Source organism: Dryobates pubescens, chromosome Z (assembly GCF_014839835.1).
Source record: "Dryobates pubescens isolate bDryPub1 chromosome Z, bDryPub1.pri, whole genome shotgun sequence".
Taxonomy (NCBI): Eukaryota; Metazoa; Chordata; class Aves; order Piciformes; family Picidae; genus Dryobates; species Dryobates pubescens.
Window position 1 is genome coordinate 92,781,840 of NC_071657.1, and position 17,749 is coordinate 92,799,588.

General features: G+C 46.1%; 1 protein-coding gene across 1 annotated transcript in view; it reads right to left on the bottom strand.

Moving 5' to 3' along the window:
• The window catches only part of OXCT1 (3-oxoacid CoA-transferase 1), a 109,244-nt gene that overhangs the window by 61,264 nt on the left and 30,231 nt on the right, over positions 1–17,749 (bottom strand). Inside the window, exon 7 of the mRNA XM_054178046.1 lies at positions 10,601–10,661. Coding sequence (XP_054034021.1) covers positions 10,601–10,661 — 61 coding nt within the window. The remainder of the gene's footprint in view (positions 1–10,600; positions 10,662–17,749) is intronic.

The following is a 17,749-nucleotide window of genomic DNA, read 5'->3' on the forward strand; positions in this document are numbered from 1 at the left end:
CTTTGGCAGCCTAAGTACACATTAAGGAGGCCTCTCTGTAACTGCAAGCTGCTACACATTTCATTCTCCATCACACAATTCAATGGGTCTGTTGAGGGGCCTGATAGTAATGCCACCTGCATTCAGCAAATGTGTCCTTCATGCAAGTGTGTGTTGGAAATATTACCACATCTACAAGACGACAGAAGCTCTCCAGTATATTCACATTTCAAGTTCTTCCTCTGCACCTTTACAAGGCCTTATGTCTCATATGTAGAATACAAAATCACAGAATACAGAATTAACCAGGTTGGAAAAGACATTTAAGATCATCAAGTACAACTTATCACCCAACACCATCTAATCAATTAAATCATGGCACCAAGTGCCCCACCCAGTCTCTTGCTAAACACCTCCAGTGATGGTAACTCAACCACAATCCTGGGAAGTCCATTCCAATGGCAAATCATTCTTTCTGTGAAGAATTTCTTCATTAACATCCAGCTTAAACCTCCCCTGACACAGCTTGAGACTGTGTCCTCTTGTTCTGACACAGGTTGTCTGGGAGAAGAGACCAACCCCTACCTGGGTACAACCTCCTTTCAGGTAGCTGTAGACAGCAATAAGGTCTCCTCTCAGCCTCCTCTTCTCCAGGCTAAACAACCCCAGCTCCCTTAGCCTCTACTCATAAGGCTTGTGCTCCAAACCCCACCCCAGTTTTGTTGCCCTTCTCTGGAGATGTTCCAGCAAGTCAACATCTTTCCAAAATTGAAGGGCCCAGAACTGGACACAGGACTCAAGGTGTGGCCTAACTAGTGCTGAGTTCAGAGGCAGAATTATTTCCCTGCTCCTGCTGGCCACACTATTCCTGATACAGGCCAGGATGCCATTTGCTTTCTTGGCCACCTGGGCACAGGGCTGGCTCATCTTCAGCCTACTATCAATCAGTACCTGTAATGGGTTGGGGCAGACCCCCTCCCCACCACAGGCAGAAATAATGACTCAGACAAACTGATTGCAAAAGTAGCGGAGAGTTTAAATAGAGAACAGTGAGTGTGCACAAAAGGAAACATAGTGACAAGAAAGGAACCAAAGTAAACCCAGAAAGATCCCAAACCCCACCTGAGGGTGCATCCAAAACCCCCAGGGCTCCTTCTTCCCGCTCCCTCTGCTGGGCTAGTCTCAGCTGGCCAGGCCTGAGACTGCCCATCCCCCTGTGGCCTTGGGCCCAATCAGGCCCATGGCCGGGAGATCTCTCCCCCAGTTACCAAGTCTCGGAGAGGGAAGGAAAGAGGAAGTGCCAGACCCCACCGCAAAATTTATAGTGGTGCAAGGGATTATGGTAGAAATACCTAATTTCCTGAGTCCACCCACTGGGATGGACTTCTGGATACAGGAAACACCCCTGTAGCAGAGGGCACCCAGCCCAAACTACGACAGTACCCCCAGGTCCCTTTCTGCCTGGACACTCTCCAGCCACTCTGACCCCAACCTGTAGCACTGCATGGGGTTGTTGTGGCCAATGTGTAGAACCTGGCACTTGGATATGTTAAATCTCATGCCGCTGGACTCTGCCCATCTGTCCAGCCTGTCAAGGTCCCTCTGCAGAGCCCTCCTACCCTCTAACAGACCAACACCTGCCCCCCAGCTTGGTGTCATCTGCAAACTTACTGATGATGGACTCAATCCCTTCATCCAGATCATCAATACAGGTATTGAACAGGATGGAGCCCAGCACTGATCCCTGGGGGACACCACTAGTGACTGGCTGCCAGCTGGATGTGGCATCATTCACCACTACTCTCTGGGCTTGGCCCTCCAGCCGCTTCCTAACCCAGAGCAGCGTGCTGCTGTCTGAGCCACAGGCTGTGAGCTTGGCCAGGAGTTTGCTGTGGGGGACGGTGTCAAAGGCCTTGCTGATGTCCAGGTAGACTACATCCACAGCCTTCCCCACATCCACCAGGTGGGTCACCTGATCATAGAAGGAGATCAGGAGATCAGGACTTGTGGGGATCCAAGTGTCTAAGCAGGTCTCCAACTGCTTCCTCTAGGATTACAGGGGAACTATACAGCCCCCTGACTCCATCTGCCAGCTCAGGAGGCCAGTCGTCTGGAAGACAACCTATCATGCTATTAAAATTAGATGCAAAGAAGGTGTTAAGTACCTCTGCCTTTACCTCATCTTTAGTTAAAATATTCCCCTCCATGTCCATTAAGGAATGGAGGTTGCTCTTCCCCGTCCTCTTGCCATTAATATCTTTGTAAAAGCAGTTTTTGTTGTCCTTCACAGTAGTAGCCAGCCTAAGTTCTAAATGGGCTTTTGCTTCTCTAATTTTCTTCCTACATAACCTAGCAACATCCTTAAACATTCCATGGGTTACCTCTCCTTCCTTCCAAAGATGATACACCCTCTTTTTTTCCCTTAATTCACACAGAAGTTCATTGCCCATCCAGGCTGGCCGTCTGCCCCGGCAGCTCATCTTCCAGCACATTGGCACAGCCAGTTCCTGCCCCTTCAAGAGTTCTTTCTTGAAGTAGGTCCAGCTCTCCTGGACCCCTTTGTTTTTAAGGGCTGTTTCCCAAGGTACCTTCTGAGTTAGTTCCTTGAGTAACCTGAAGTCACAGTATCACAGTATCACAGTATCACAGTATAACCAAGGCTGGAAGAGACCCCAAGGATCATCAAGTCCAACCTGTTCCAACAGACCTCACAACTAGACCATGGCACCAAGTGCCACGTCCAATCTCCCCTTGAACACCTCCAGGGACGGCGACTCCACCACCTCCCTGGGCAGCCCATTCCAATGACGAATGACTCGCTCAGTGAAGAACTTTTTCCTCACCTCGAGTCTAAACCTCCCCTGGCACAGCTTGAGACTGTGTCCCCTTGTTCTGGTGCTGGTTGCCTGGGAGAAGAGATAAACCCCCTCCTGTCTACAACCACCTTTCAGGTAGTTATAGAGGGCAATGAGGTCACCTCTGATCCTTCTCTTCCCCAGGCTAAACAATCCCAGCTCCCTCAGCCTCTCCTCATAGGGCTTGTGCTCAAGGCCTCTCCCCAGCCTTGTTGCCCTTCTGGACACGTTCAAGTGTCTCGATGTCCATCTTAAACTGAGGGGCCCAGAACTGGACACAGTACTCAAGGTGTGGCCTAACCAATGCAGAGTACAGGGGCACAATGACCTCCCTGCTCCTGCTGGCCACACTATTCCTAATACAGGCCAGGATGCCATTGGCCCTCTTGGCCACCTGGGCACACTGCTGGCTCATGTTTAGGCGGGTGTCAATCAGCACCCCCAGGTCCCTCTCTGTTTGACAGCTCTCCAGCCACTCTGACCCCAGCCTGTAGCTCTGCATGGGGTTGCCGTGGCCAAAGTTCAGCACCTGGCACTTGGACTTATTAAATGCCATCCCATTGGACTCTGCCCATCTGTCCAGTCGGTCGAGGTCCCTCTGCAGAGCCTTTCTACCCTCGAACTGACTAACATCTGTTCCCAACTTGGTGTCATCTGCAAACTTGCTGATGACTGACTCAACCCCCTCATCCATATCATCAATGAAGATGTTAAAGAGGATGGGGCCCAGCACCGATCCCTGGGGGACGCCGCTGGTGACTGGCCGCCAGCTGGAAGTGGCACCATTCACCACCACTCTTTGGGCTCGGCCACCCTCTGGAAGTCCAGAGTGGAGGTTTTGTTGCTGCCCCTCTTAGCTTGACTGCATATTGAAAACTCAATTATCTCATGGTCACTGGACCCCAGGCAGCCTCCAGCCACCACATCTCCCACCAGCCCTTCTCTGTTTGCAAAAAGAAGGTCAAGCAAAGCCTTGCCCCTGGTAGGCTCACACAGCAACTGGGATAAGAAGATGTCCTCCATACACTCTTAGAACCTTCTAGACTGCTTCCTCTCTGCTGTGTTAAGTTCCCAGCAGATACCAGGCAGGTTAAAATCATCCATAAGAACAAGGTCTGGTGATCTTGAGACAGCCACTAGGTGCCTGTAAAATAATCCATCAGCCTCTTCATCCTGGTTTGGGTTGTCTGTAACAGTCTCCAACCAGGATGTCTGCCTTGTTGGCCTTCCCTCTAATTTTCACCCACAGGTACTCAACCTGATCATCCCTGATCTCTAGTTCCATGGCATTTAGAGCCTCCCTGATGTACAGGGCCACCCCTCCACCCCTTTTCCCTCTCCTGTCTCTCCTAAAGAGCCTGTAGCCATCAGTTACAGTGCTCCAGTAATGTAAGTCATCATACCACATTTCTGTGATGGCAACTCCATCATAACATGCACTTCAGCTGGGCTGCTGGTTTCACCCCTGACAGCTGCCCCCAACTTGGTGTTGTCTGCAAATTTACTGATGATGGACTCAATGCCCTCATCCAGATCATCAATAAAGACATTAAAGAGCATGGGGTCCAGCACTGATCCCAGGGGGACACCACTAGTGACTGGCTGCCAGCTGGATGTGGCATCATTCACCACCACTCTCTGGGCACAGCCCTCCAGCCAGTTCCTGACCCAGCACAGAGTGCTGCTGTCCAAGCCATGGGCTGACAGCACCCCTGACTCCAGCTTACCACCCCCAGACTCCTGTCTGGGGGGTCTGGTTTCAGCCCCTTCCCCCTTCAAATCTGGTTTAAAGCCCTTTCAATGAGTCCTGCCAACTGCCTTCTGTGGGATAGGCTGTCCTTATGTGCTAGGATCTTTCTTCCCCTTTGGGACTGATATGCTCCATCTGTTGCTAGTGGACCCAGTGCCATATAAAGTTTCCCAAGATCAAAAAACCCAAAATTCTGTTGGTGGCACCAGCTTCTGAGCCACATTTTAATAATATGTCACCACTGAACTTCTTTTAGATCTGCTGATTTCCTGCCTATCCTGCCTTTGCAATAAGAGCAAGAAAGTGTGCATATATCTGAAAATTAACTGAAAGCCTCAGGCAAAGAGCATGCTGAGGGCTCATGTGCAAACAAAGCTACAATTCTGACTGCATACTTCTGCAAGTTCTGCAAGATGAGGTCAAGAGATTAATAGAAGAGGTTTTATAAAAATGCAAAATTGTAAAAGAACTAAAACCAACAAATAAATTCCTGCATAATTTGGCTTTCACAGATAGATAAAGCCAACTTACCTAATGCTGCCAGTACTGGGTTTTTTCACATTTTTACTCTGCAAAGGTTACCTTCCAGCTAACAGGAATCAAGTAATACAGTTTAAAATGTCTTTTTGCCCCTTAATATTAGTCATCTTTAAACTAAAGTAAAAATTCCACTGGATTTTCACAGACCATTACGTGCATAAATGTCTATCCTTGTTATCATGATTGTTACCAGGTTCTACTTCCCATCACTTAGATAAACAAAAGAAATCAATGTCATGGTTTGAAATTGTTGTGCAGGTCAATAAATACCTCTTTCATTTTATTAGAAGTTTGAAATCCATGTATTTCTGATCCCCAAAAGGGTACCGAACAACTACTTCTGAACATTTGCCCAGTCAAAATAAGCAAGGCTGAGGGTCAGACACTTTGCTCCAAAATTCATTCTAGGGAAATTTTAAAAATCAGTAACCTTCCACAGTGTGTCACAGCCATAACTGGTAACTATCCAGCTCCACTTCCTCCTCCTTTAATATGTTTTTTAAAAAATAGTCTTTTACTCTGTACACATTTCAGATTTTACAGTACCCAGGGTTAATTTAGGAGGACAGGTTAACAAATGGAATTGATTCCCAGAGCACTTTCCCTTTCATGAAGATCATAGATATCTTGAATTTGGTTTTCTAGCAGTTTATATGCACCTTGATACGGATCTTAACCTTGCCAAGTGCCATTCTACACTTCTATCAGTGATCAGGATCTAAAATAAATTTGGGGAAAGACTGCCAAAATAATAAATCCTAAGAATCAAGAAGCAGTATGAGACACAACAGGCAGACTGGTTCTACTAAACCCCTCTCTATTATATTCCAAAAGTCATGGCAGTCTGGGGAAGTCCCCACAGAATGGAAAAGGGGAAACATTACTCCCATTTTCAAAAAGGGTAAGAAGGAGGAACCAGGGAACTACAGGCCAGGCAGTCTCACCTCTGTGCCCAGAAAGATCATGGAGCAGATCCTCCTGGAGGCACTACTGACTCAGAAGAATACTGAAGAGGTGATTGGGAACAGTCAGCATGGCTTCACCAAGGGCAAATCCTGCCTGACCAACCTGGTGGCCTTCTATGAACAGGTGACAACATTAATAGATGAGGGGTGAGCAACTGATGTTGTTTACCTGGACCTGAGCAAAGCCTTCGACACTGTCCTGCACCACATCCTGGTCTCCAAACTGGTGACACATGGGTTGGATGGGTGGACCACTAGATGGATAAAGAACTGGCTTGATGGCCGCACCCAAAGAGTGGCTGTCAATGGGTCCATGTCCCAGTGGAGGCCAGGGACAAGCGGAGTCCCTCAGGGATCAGTCCTGGGACCACTCTTGTTCAACATCTTTGTGGGTGCCATGGACAGTGGCATTGAGTGCACCCTCAGCAAGTTTGCTGATGACACCAAGCTGTGTGGTGCAGCAGACACGCTGGAGGGAAGGGATGGCATCCAGAGGGACCTGGACAGGCTGGAGAGGTGGGCACAAGCCAACCTCATGAGGTTCAACAAGACCAAGTGCAGGGTCCTGCATCTGGGTCGAGGCAATCCCAGGCACAAATACAGGCTGGGTAGTGACTGGCTGAAAAGCAGCCCTGAGGAGAGAGACTTGGGGGTGCTGGTGGACGAGAAGCTCAACAGGAGCTCGCAGTGTGCACTTGCAGCCCCGAAAGCAAATCAGATCCTTGGCCTGCATCAAGAGAAGTGTGGCCAGCAGGTCAAGGGAGGTGATTCTCCCCCTCTACTCAGCTCTGGTGAGACCCCACCTGCAGTACTGCCTCCAGTTCTGGAGCCCCTATTAGAAGAGGGATATGGATGTGCTGGAAGGTGTCCAGGGAAGGGCCACGAGGATGATCAGAGGGCTGGAGCACCTCTCCTGTGAGGACAGACTGAAGGAGTTGGGGCTGTTCAGTCTGGAGAAGAGAAGGCTCTGAGGTGACCTAATTGTGGCCTTGCAGTAGCTGAAGGGGGCCTACAAGAAGGCTGGGGAGGGACTTCTCAGGATCTCAGGTAGTGATAGGACTAGGGGGAATGGAATGAAGCTGCAGGTGGGGAGATTCAGGCTGGAGGTGAGGAGGAAGTTCTTCCCCATGAGAGTGGTGAAGCCCTGGAATGGGTTGTCCAGGGAGGTGGTTGGGGCTCAGTCCCTGGAGGTGTTTAAGACCAGGTTGGGTGAGGCTCTGGCCAGCCTGATCTAGTGTGGGGTGTCCCTGCCCATGGCAGGGGGGTTGGAACTAGATGATACTTGTGGTCCCTTCCAACCCTGACTGATACTATGATACTATGATAATATGGCAGTATTACAATGCTGAAGATTCTTGAGCTGGTCAAAATTGTGACAGCAAGATGGACATAAAAAGAAAGCAGAAGATGTTCCACATCTAGAATCATCAAGACCTGAATCAGTTCACTGTATCAAAAACACTGAGAAGCCACTTAGAGGGAAGGATATGCACATTGTAGAAAAGGTTTTCACCTAGCAGATGAGAGAAAAAGTATTGCATGAAACCTAAAGCCAAACTAATTACAGTAAAAAGATATATTTGTACCAGTGAAAGTGATTAACCACTGGAGCATGCACAAAAACAATGCTGATTTTCCATACCTTGCTTTGTTTTCATCACGGCAGGATACCTTTCTGATTAAACCTATCTTCCACAATTCAAGCCACAGTCTGATTAAATGCACATATTGAGCTTAACAGTAGCATGAGTGAACAGCCTAGCATCTCCCCTTTTAATGTAAAGTTTAACAAATTAAGTTTTGATCCTGTAAAGGAGATTTCTTCTAAAAGACTGGTTAAAACTAGATGTATACAAACAAATGAGGAAAAAACAAACAAACCAACCAAGCAAAAAACCCAACCCATCAGAGCTGCTAGGAGGAACAACTTTATTTTTCCATGTACTTACATTATTTTTAAAGGAACTCAAAAACCAGAAAGAGAAAGCACTATTTTTTGCTAGTTACTAGTGCTTCATACTAGACAAGCAGAGGCTGGAAGTGTATGTCTGGTTGCCTAACACATACAAATCTCCACATTCAAAATGGGGATGGGAGCACCCGACTGAGAAACTACAATCCTGCAAATCTCAGTTAATCACTGCATGACTCTCTGTCCTTAATTCAGCTAGGCTAAGGTTAATTTTCACAAGAAGCTGGGAGGGCCACACTCTGGTTAGTCAACCAAACCAAGCATGCCAATGGGGTATTTGATACCATCCTGACTGCTATATATGGGGAGGAGAGGAAAGGTGTGTGGGATTTTGCACATGGCAGGTGTTGTAGTGAGCACTGAGTTTTATAGCACTCATGTAGACATTATTTCATTAGCATTATTGTTATTTCTTTGTTTCTTTTATCTTCCTGTTGTTCTGCTAAAACCTCCTTATCTCAACCCACAGTGTTCTCCCAATTCTCCTTCTCATCCCCCTGGGTGAAGGAGTGTGAGCAATGATCAAATGGCTGCTTGGGGCTCAGTTACCAGCTGGGCCTAAACCATGACACTCTGAAGACAGTCTGACCTGTAGCTTGATGGAAAGGAGCGGGGATGGCTTTACATTTCCACTTCTTGGACTGTTTGCTTGAAATAAGTTAAATGGTAAGTGGGCAAAAAACAGAAACAGAGCAGGGAACAGATAGCAGAATTCAGAAATCCCAACAGCCAAGAGTATCTGACTGACCAGACTAATCAAACATTTTTCTTCTGCCTGTAAGTGGGACTGAGAATTTCACCCTCCAATCACCAACAACTTTAACTAAGGCATCAGGAAAAACTCATTTCAGTTTCCTCAGTTTCCTCAGAATCAGAACTAGACAGATACAAGTTGATGATTCTCACTACTGAGCATGTACTAGATGCCATATTGAGATACCTCTTTCTGTTTCCCTGGGTCTGAACTGTCAAATGCAAATACAACATTCTTAATTCCACTTTGGAAGAAAGATACTTAAAAGTTAAGCCAATGAGGCATTGCATTTGGCTCAAAATACCTATTTGTCCCAAATCTCTGGTTATGCCTCTTCACCCATTAATTCATCCACATAAGCTAGAAAGGTAAAGTGAATATTAATGTGTCATCTTACAAAAAGCTTGCCAGCTCTCAAATGGCAATACAAGACTCAGGGTGGACACAGTTCACAGCAGTTCTACTAAAGACTGTTAAGTGGAATTATAGCAAGAAGGACGTCACTTAACTGCTGCTCACTGACAAGAAAATTCTACCCTATCACATGTGGATAAAAGAGCAAAAACAGAGAATGAGATTCAATGTAGGTGGAAGGCTTTGATCTACTTAAATTCTCTGAATGCAAGACTGAACAAAGTATGAAGGGCAAGTGACTAGAAGGAAAGGGAATGATGAAATATTCTGCATTTCATCTTTACATGGAAAAAGTTTCTAAACTTTTCTTAAAAATCTACTGTGAGAATTCATGTACTGTTGCTGAATTGTCATGGTAAGTCATGTGAAAAATTCCGTGGTACTTTTTACCATTGTTCTGTAAAAGCTCAAGCTCCCAAATATATCCAGATATGTTTATATAACAGATACACTTTCCAGGGAAGATTTTAACAAAACAACCCAAAACCTAATCCCCAAATATTAGAAAAAAAAACACAAAACAAACAAACAAACAAACAAAAAAACCCACAACCAGAAAAACACCCACACAAACAAGCCTCAAGAAATACAAGCCTCTTCCATTTAGAATTTACTAGAAATAGACTAGAAGTGTTCTTCTTGATCTTACTGTCAAACTGTATTTAGCTTTTAACAGGCATGTAAGAAAACCTTACCAGGGAGTGATGGAGAGCTAATAGAGTAGTCCATCTTTTAGATATTGTTACACTCTATCAACTCTCCAGTCACCAATATATTTCCAAGGTAGACAGCTCCATGTTTTCAGACACTATCATTTTAGACAACAAGAAAAAAGGACCGAAAGACTGGAGGAAATCTCTAGATCTCATCCAACCTCTTTCGTAGGGCATAACTAAATGTCTATATTTCATTCTGGGTTCATATTTATGTAATTTATGACATTTTAGAGATAGCTCCATGATTTGCCCAGTCCATGTTGTGATGTACTTACCCTTATTATCCAGAGGTTTTGCATAAGGTCTTCTGTGAATCTTCTCAAACACAACCTAAGACTACTGACAGCCTACTGTTTGTTCTTTCATCCACATGTTATCTAACAAATTTGAAAGCTGTTTCTCTTTTGAAGGCTAGTCACAGCAAAGACAAAGTTCTGACCAGGATCAGATGCAGTAGTAAACTGAAGAACTGATAACCAAAACAGAGCATAGTGTTAGGAGTAGGCAGTCCAAGGAGACAGGTTAGATCACTGTCACTGGTATGAGATCCCCAAATGAGGCAAGAACATGAAAACTTTGTTCCCAGGATACCGTGCAAAACCAAAGGATTTGTTGACTACAAGTGTATAGGGCTTACAATGTTTCAATGCCCTACCTCAACCACAGTTGTCTTGGCAGCCTTGCACATAGGTTGGTTGAAGTTTCGTGCAGTTTTTCTGCAAAAGAAAAGAAAATTAACAAATACTAAAAGCTGTAGCAGTATGAGCAAAGACTTAGAGATAAGCTACTAGAAGTATCTCTGTACTAAAAACATCACAAATAATTTTTGCCAAGTAGGCAACTAATAAAAACATAAGAGGGAGGGAAAAAAATTACGGAATTATGTAAGATGTATGAAATCAAATCAGATTTTGCTACATCAGAAAAAAAACACTACAGGTTTTTGACTTTCAATCACTCCATTGTGTAGGCTACTGACATCTTCATTTACTAGATCCAAGGGCAGCAGCAAATTGTACTTTCTACCAATATAAATTATCATTAATTCACTCCACAAAGAATAAAATTAATCTTCATGTGGGGGGATCCAGAAAAGGGTTTAATGACCTCCCAGTTCCTACATACAGTTTCATAATTCAGACTAGGACTTGCGATAGCACTTCACATGTAGTGAATTTAATCCAGTTCTCTTGATTTAAGAAAGCTATGCCAGCTTTGGCACTCATGCAAGATGCTGGCTTTCGTCCTAAGTATTTCCACACAGTATTTCAGCAACAAGGACAATGATCCTCTAGGGAATAAAAGTAACACATGGCATGTATCACCATAGAATTACCAAAACATTCAGGTTGGAAAAGACCCTCAGGATCACCAAGTATAATTGATAATCCTGCTCTACCAAGTTCACCCCTAAAACATATCCCCAAGCACCACATCCAAACAACCTTTAAACACATCCAGGGCTGGTGACTCAACCACCTCCTTGGGCAGCATATTCCAATGCCTGACCACTCTTTATATGAAATTTTTTTTCCTAATGTCCAGTCTAAACCAACCCAGTCGTAGCTTGATGCCAGTCCCCCTAGTTCTTTCACTAACAACCTGTGAGAAGGGACCAGCACCAACCTCTCCACACCGTCCTTTCAGGGAGCTGCAGAGAGCAATGAGGTCTCCCCTCAGCCTCCTCTTTTCCAAACTAAACAGCCCCAGCTCGTTCAGTTGCTCCTCATAAGATTTATTCTCCAGGCCTTTCACCAGCTTCACTGCCCTCTGCACTCATTCCAGCACCTCCACATCTCTCTTGTATTGAGGTGCCCAAAACTGGACACAATACTTGAGGTGTGGCCTCACCAGAGCTGAGTGTCCCTACTCCTGCTGGATACAGCATTTCTGACACAAGCCAGGATGCCATTGGCTTTCTTCACCACCTGGGCACACTGCTCATATTCAACTGCTTGTCATTTAGAACTACCAGATACCTTTCGTCCAGACAACTTTCCAGCCACACTTACCCAAGCCCGCTATGTTGCTTGGGATTGTGCAGGACCTGGCGTTTGGCCTTGTTGAAGCTCATCCCATTAGTGTTGGCTCATTGATCCAACTTGGCTATCCAAGTCCCTCTGTAGAGCCTCCCAGCCCTGGTGCAGATAAACACTCTCACCCAACTTGGTGTCATCTGCAAACTTGCTGATACAGAATACAGAATTAACCAGGCTGGAAAAGACTTTTGAGATCATCAAGTCCAACCTATCACCCAACACCATCTAATCAACTAAACCATGGCACTAAGCGCCTCATCCAGTCTCTTTTTAAACACTTCCAGGGACAGGGATTCAACCACCTCCCTGGGCAGCCCAGTCCAATGGCCAATCACTCTTTCTGTGAAGAATTTCTTCCTAACATCCAGCCTAAACCTCCCCTGGTGCAGCTTGATACTGTGTCTTCTTGTTCTGGTGCTGTTTGCAACAGGGAGATGAGACCAACCCAGCTACAACCTCCCTTCATGTAGTTGTAGACAGCAATAAGGTCTCCTCTGAGCCTCCTCTTCTCCAGGCTAATAAACCCCAGCTCCCTCAGCCTCTTCTCATAGGGCTTGTGCTCCAAACTCCTCCCCAGCTTTGTTGCCCTTTTCTGGACACGTTCCAGCAACTCAGCATCTTTCCTAAACTGAGGGGCCCAGAACTGGACACAGGACTCAAGATGTGGCCTGACCAGTGCTGAGTACAGGGGCACAATTACTTCCCTGCTCCTGCTGGCCACACTATTCCTGATAAAGACCAGAATGCCATTGGCCTCCTTGGCCACCTGGGCATACTGCTGGCTCATGTTCAGCCTACCGTCAACCAATACACCCAGGTCCCTCTCTGCCTGGCCACTCTCCAGCCACTCTGTCCCCAACCTGTAGCCCTGCATGGGGTTGTTGTAGCCAATGTGTAGAACCCAGCATTTAGATGTGTTAAATCTCATGCCCTTGGACTCTGCCCATCTGTCCAGCCTGTCAAGGTGCCTCTGCAGAACCCTCTAACCCTCTAACAACACCTGATCCCAACTTGGCATCATCTGCAGATTTACTGATGATGGACTCAATCCCCTCATCCATATATATCATCAGTAAAGATACTGAACAGGATGACACACTCTATGTCTTCATCAAGGCCATCAATAAAGATGTTAAACAGAAGTGGTCCCAACAGTGAGCCCTGAGGAACACCACTTGTGACTGGTCACCAGCTGGATTTAACTCCATTGACCACCACTCTTTGGGCTTCTTTGCCCAGCCAGTGCTTTATCCATCAGAGTGTGTGCTCATCCAAGCCAGAAGCAGACAGCTTGTCCACAAGGATTCTGTGGGAAACTGTCTCGAAGTTTTTCTGAATGTTTAGGTAGACAATATCCACAGCCTTTCCCTCATCCAACAGTCAGGTCATCCTGTCATAGAAGGAGATCAGGTTGGTCACGTAGGACCTGCTCTTCATAACCCCATTGTAATTGGGCCTGAACCCCTGTTTGGTCTCTATATGTCATGTAATGGTGCTTGAGATGATCTGCTCTATGACCTTGCCTGGTACCAAGGTCAGACTGACAGGTCTATAGTTTCCTGAATGCTCCTTTCTTCCTTTCTTGTAGATGGGTGTTACATTTGGGGACCTCCCCAGTTAGCCAGGACTTTGGGTAAATAATGGAACGTGGCTTGGTGAGCACATCTGCCAACTCCCTCACCATACCAGGATCTGCACCAAGAACCCAGCAGACACAAGGAAAATTAAATGACTTGTGTCAGCCTCTCTCTGTAAATTTCAGAAAGCAAACAAAACTGTGCTGTAATATTTAAGAAAAACTATGCCTATTTTAGATTGGTTCCACTGGGATCTTCTCAGCAATTTTCTCTTTCAAAATGTAGAATTCTTAAAAAAGAAAAAAACCCAAAAACCAAAAAACTAGGGCTGTGAACAGGTGAAAACCTCCTTTCCCCCCACCCCTGTTCCACAGAAACATTTCTTTTAACTGATCATTCTGATTTCCCTATACTTCCCCCCTCTTCACCCTTTTGCCTACCATATCCATGCTGAACTTTGGGATGCTGCTGCCACCTCGTGGCTTTAGAGGAAGTAGGGAATTTAAACGGTCAAATTCCGAGCCCATGGCGCAGTTTCAACAGGATTTGCAGTGCAGAGCTCTACAGACTCAAAGCTAAAGCCGTACATCCTAGGGAAACCCTGTTTTACTGGCAATACACGAAAGCTGTGAAACCGCTAACAGCAATGGTACCTGTGGGTCTCCCTGGGCACTGTGTAAACATAAAAGTATGTAAGATTAGGCAACCATAAAAAACATATCACCATCACACTTGAATTAGTATTCTAGAAGAATAAAATACCAGCTACTAGTGATTATGGGGAACTCTTTTAAACTAGGTAGAAAATGAGAAGAAAAACAGAGTCAGAAAAATGGAATTAAATTATCAGAAGAAAATATATAAATGGGGAGAAGGCAGATTGACTACTCTCCTGAGCCAAAAACTTTCTCAAGATTATACTGACTGGTCTGCCAGTTAGAATAAATAAATAAATAAATAAACATAGGCAAAAATACAACAAGAAATCATTTCATTGTCAAATTAAGAAGAGTTAATGAGCTTGATTCTGGCTCTATTTATAAAAACTTATGCAATTTCAAATGTTCCTGGATTAGTAAAGTTCTTTCAGAAGCAGCAGACTTTTACAAGATGAAAGGTGTTATTTCTAAAGAACAAATTATCCAGCAGAACAAAACAAGGAAGCACTATTTTTCCAACACAGAATAATGTTCAGCTTTTTGGAGTATGAAATCCAGCAACTAGCTAGCCATGTCTTCTTTTTTATTTTAAGATAGCTTTCTGGACATCTAGACACAGCAATGATCACAAAGTCCATTGATCCAGGGGTAGATACCTAAACTGACCCAAAGGCAGGACGACAGCTTTACTTCCAAAGGCAGAAGACCGTGAACTAGTTCATAGGCAGCTAAGAGGGCCAATGGCATCCTGGCCTGCATCAGGAACAGTGTGGCCAGCAGGAGCAGGGAGGTCATTCTGCCCCTGGACACTGCACTGGTTAGGCCGCACCTCGAGTACTGTGTCCAGTTCTGGGCCCCTCAGTTTAGGAAGGAGGTTGACTTGCTGGAACGAGTCCAGAGAAGAGCAACAAAGTTGGTGAGGGGTTTGGAACATAAGCCCTACGAGGAGAGGCTGAGGGAGCTGGGGTTGCTTAGCCTGGAGAAGAGGAGACTCAGGGGTGACCTTATTACTCTCTACAACTACCTGAAGGGAGGTTGTAGACAGACGGATGTTGGTCTCTTCTCCCAGGCAAGCAGTACCAGAACAAGAGGACACAGTCTCAGGCTGCGCCAGGGGAGGTTCAGGCTGGATGTTAGAAAAAAGTTCTATACAGAAAGAGTGATTGCCCATTGGAATGGGCTGCCTGGGGAGGTGGTGGAGTCGCCATCACTGGAGGTTTTTAGGAGAAGACTTGACGGGGTGCTTGGTGCCGTGGGTTAGTTGCTTGGGTGGTGTTGGATTGGTTGATGGGTTGGACACGATGATCTTGAAGGTCTCTTCCAACCTGGTTTATTCTATGTATATTGGACAAGGGTTAGGGAGAGGTCAAAGGGAAAATTTCACTCTCTTTCAGGCAGCCAAGAGGGCCAATGGCATCCTGGCCTGCATCAGGAACAGTGTGGCCAGCAGGAGCAGGGAGGTCATTCTGCCCCTGGACACTGCACTGGTTAGGCCGCACCTCGAGTACTGTGTCCAGTTCTGGGCCCCTCAGTTTAGGAAGGAGGTTGACTTGCTGGAATGAGTCCAGAGAAGAGCAACAAAGTTGGTGAGGGGTTTGGAACACAAGCCCTATGAGGAGAGGCTGAGGGAGCTGGGGTTGCTTAGCCTGGAGAAGAGGAGACTCAGGGGTGACCTTCTTGCTCTCTACAACTACCTGAAGGGAGGTTGTAGACAGACGGATGTTGGTCTCTTCTCCCAGGTGGCCAGTACCAGAACAAGAGGACACAGTCTCAGGCTGCGCCAGGGGAGGTTCAGGCTAGATGTTAGGAAAAAGTTCTATACAGAAAGAGTGATTGCCCATTGGAATGGGCTGCCTGGGGAGGTGGTGGAGTTGCCATCACTGGAGGTTTTCAGAAGAAGACTTGATGGGGTGCTTGGTGCCGTGGGTTAGTTGTTTAGGTGGTGTTGGATTGGTTGATGGCTTGGACGCGATGATCTTGAAGGTCTCTTCCAACCTGGTTTATTCTATGTATTCTATGTATTCTATGTAAACCACTTAACTACACCTGTTACATATCTAATGTTACAAAGATGAAGGGACAACTCAAATATGAGTGGAATTTACTTACTGCAAAACTACTTGAAGCATTAGAAGATGACCCAGTGTGATTGTCTGTGCTCTGACTCAAATTCTACCTTCAGCACCTCTGTTCCTTTGTCAAGAGTGTACTTTCATTGGCACCATCCACATCTCTGCTGGTAAAGGCAATCCCAAGGCAATCAACAAGGACTTCAAGGCTCTGGGAGAACTAGTTGAGGGGTCAGGGGTACAGATAATTTTTTCATCAACACACTTAGTTGCAGGAAGGAATACTGGAAGGAACAGGTCAGCAGCTGTAATTTACAAGTGGCTCAGAGGCTGGTGCTGGTTTTTTGATCTTGGGGAATTTTCTATGGTACCAGGTCAGCTAGCAACAGATGGAGTACATCCATCCCAGAGGGGGAGAAAGATCTTAGTGCATGAGAATGGCCTATTCCCCAAAGGGAAAAAGGTTCTAGGAAGGGAGTTGGCAGGTCTCATTGACAGGGCTTTAAACTAGATTTGAAGGGGGAAGGGGCTGAAACCAGTCCTCCCAGGCAGGAGTCTGGGGGTGGTAAGCTGGAGTCAGGGGTGAAACCAGCAGCCCAGCTGAAGTGCATGTACACTAATGCACAAAGCATGGGTAACAAACAAGAGGAGCTGGAAGCCTTGTTGCAGCAGGAAAGTTATGATGGAGTTGCTATCACAGAAATGTGGTGGGATGACTCACAGGACTGGAGCACTGTAATTGATGGCTACAGGCTTTCAGGAGAGATTGGCGAGGGAGAAGGGGTGGAGGGATGGCCCTGTACATCAGGGAGGCTCTAGATGCCATGGAACTAGAGATCAAGGACGAGCAGGTTGAGTGCCTGTGGGTGAAAATTAGAGCTGACAATCTGGTTGGAATTTGTTATAGAGAACCCAAACCAGGATGAAGAAGTTGATGAATTATTCTATAGGCAGCCAGAGGCTGTCTCAAGATCACCAGACCTGGTTCTTATAGTCAACTTTAACCTGCCTGATATGTGCTGGGAACTTAACACAACAGAGATGAGACAGTCTCAGTTCTCAGACTGTATGGAGGATAGCTTCTTATCCCAGCTGCTGTGTAAGCCTGTAAGGGTAATGTATGCTTGACCTTCTTTTTACCAATAGAGAAGGGCTGGTGGGAGATGTGGTGGTTGGAGGCTGTCTGGGGTCCAGTGACCATGAAATAGTTGAGTTTTCAATATGCAGTCAAGCTAAGAGGGGCAGCAACAAAACCTCCACTCTGGACTTCCAGAGGGCAGACTTCAGGGTACTCAAGGAAGGTACCTTGGGAAACAGCCCTTAAAAACAAAGGGGTCCAGGAGAGCTGGACCTACTTCAAGAAAGAACTCTTGAAGGGGCAGGAACAGGCTGTGCCAATGTGCCGGAAGATGAGCCGCCGGGGCAGACGGCCAGCCTGGATGGGCAATGAGCTTCTGAGT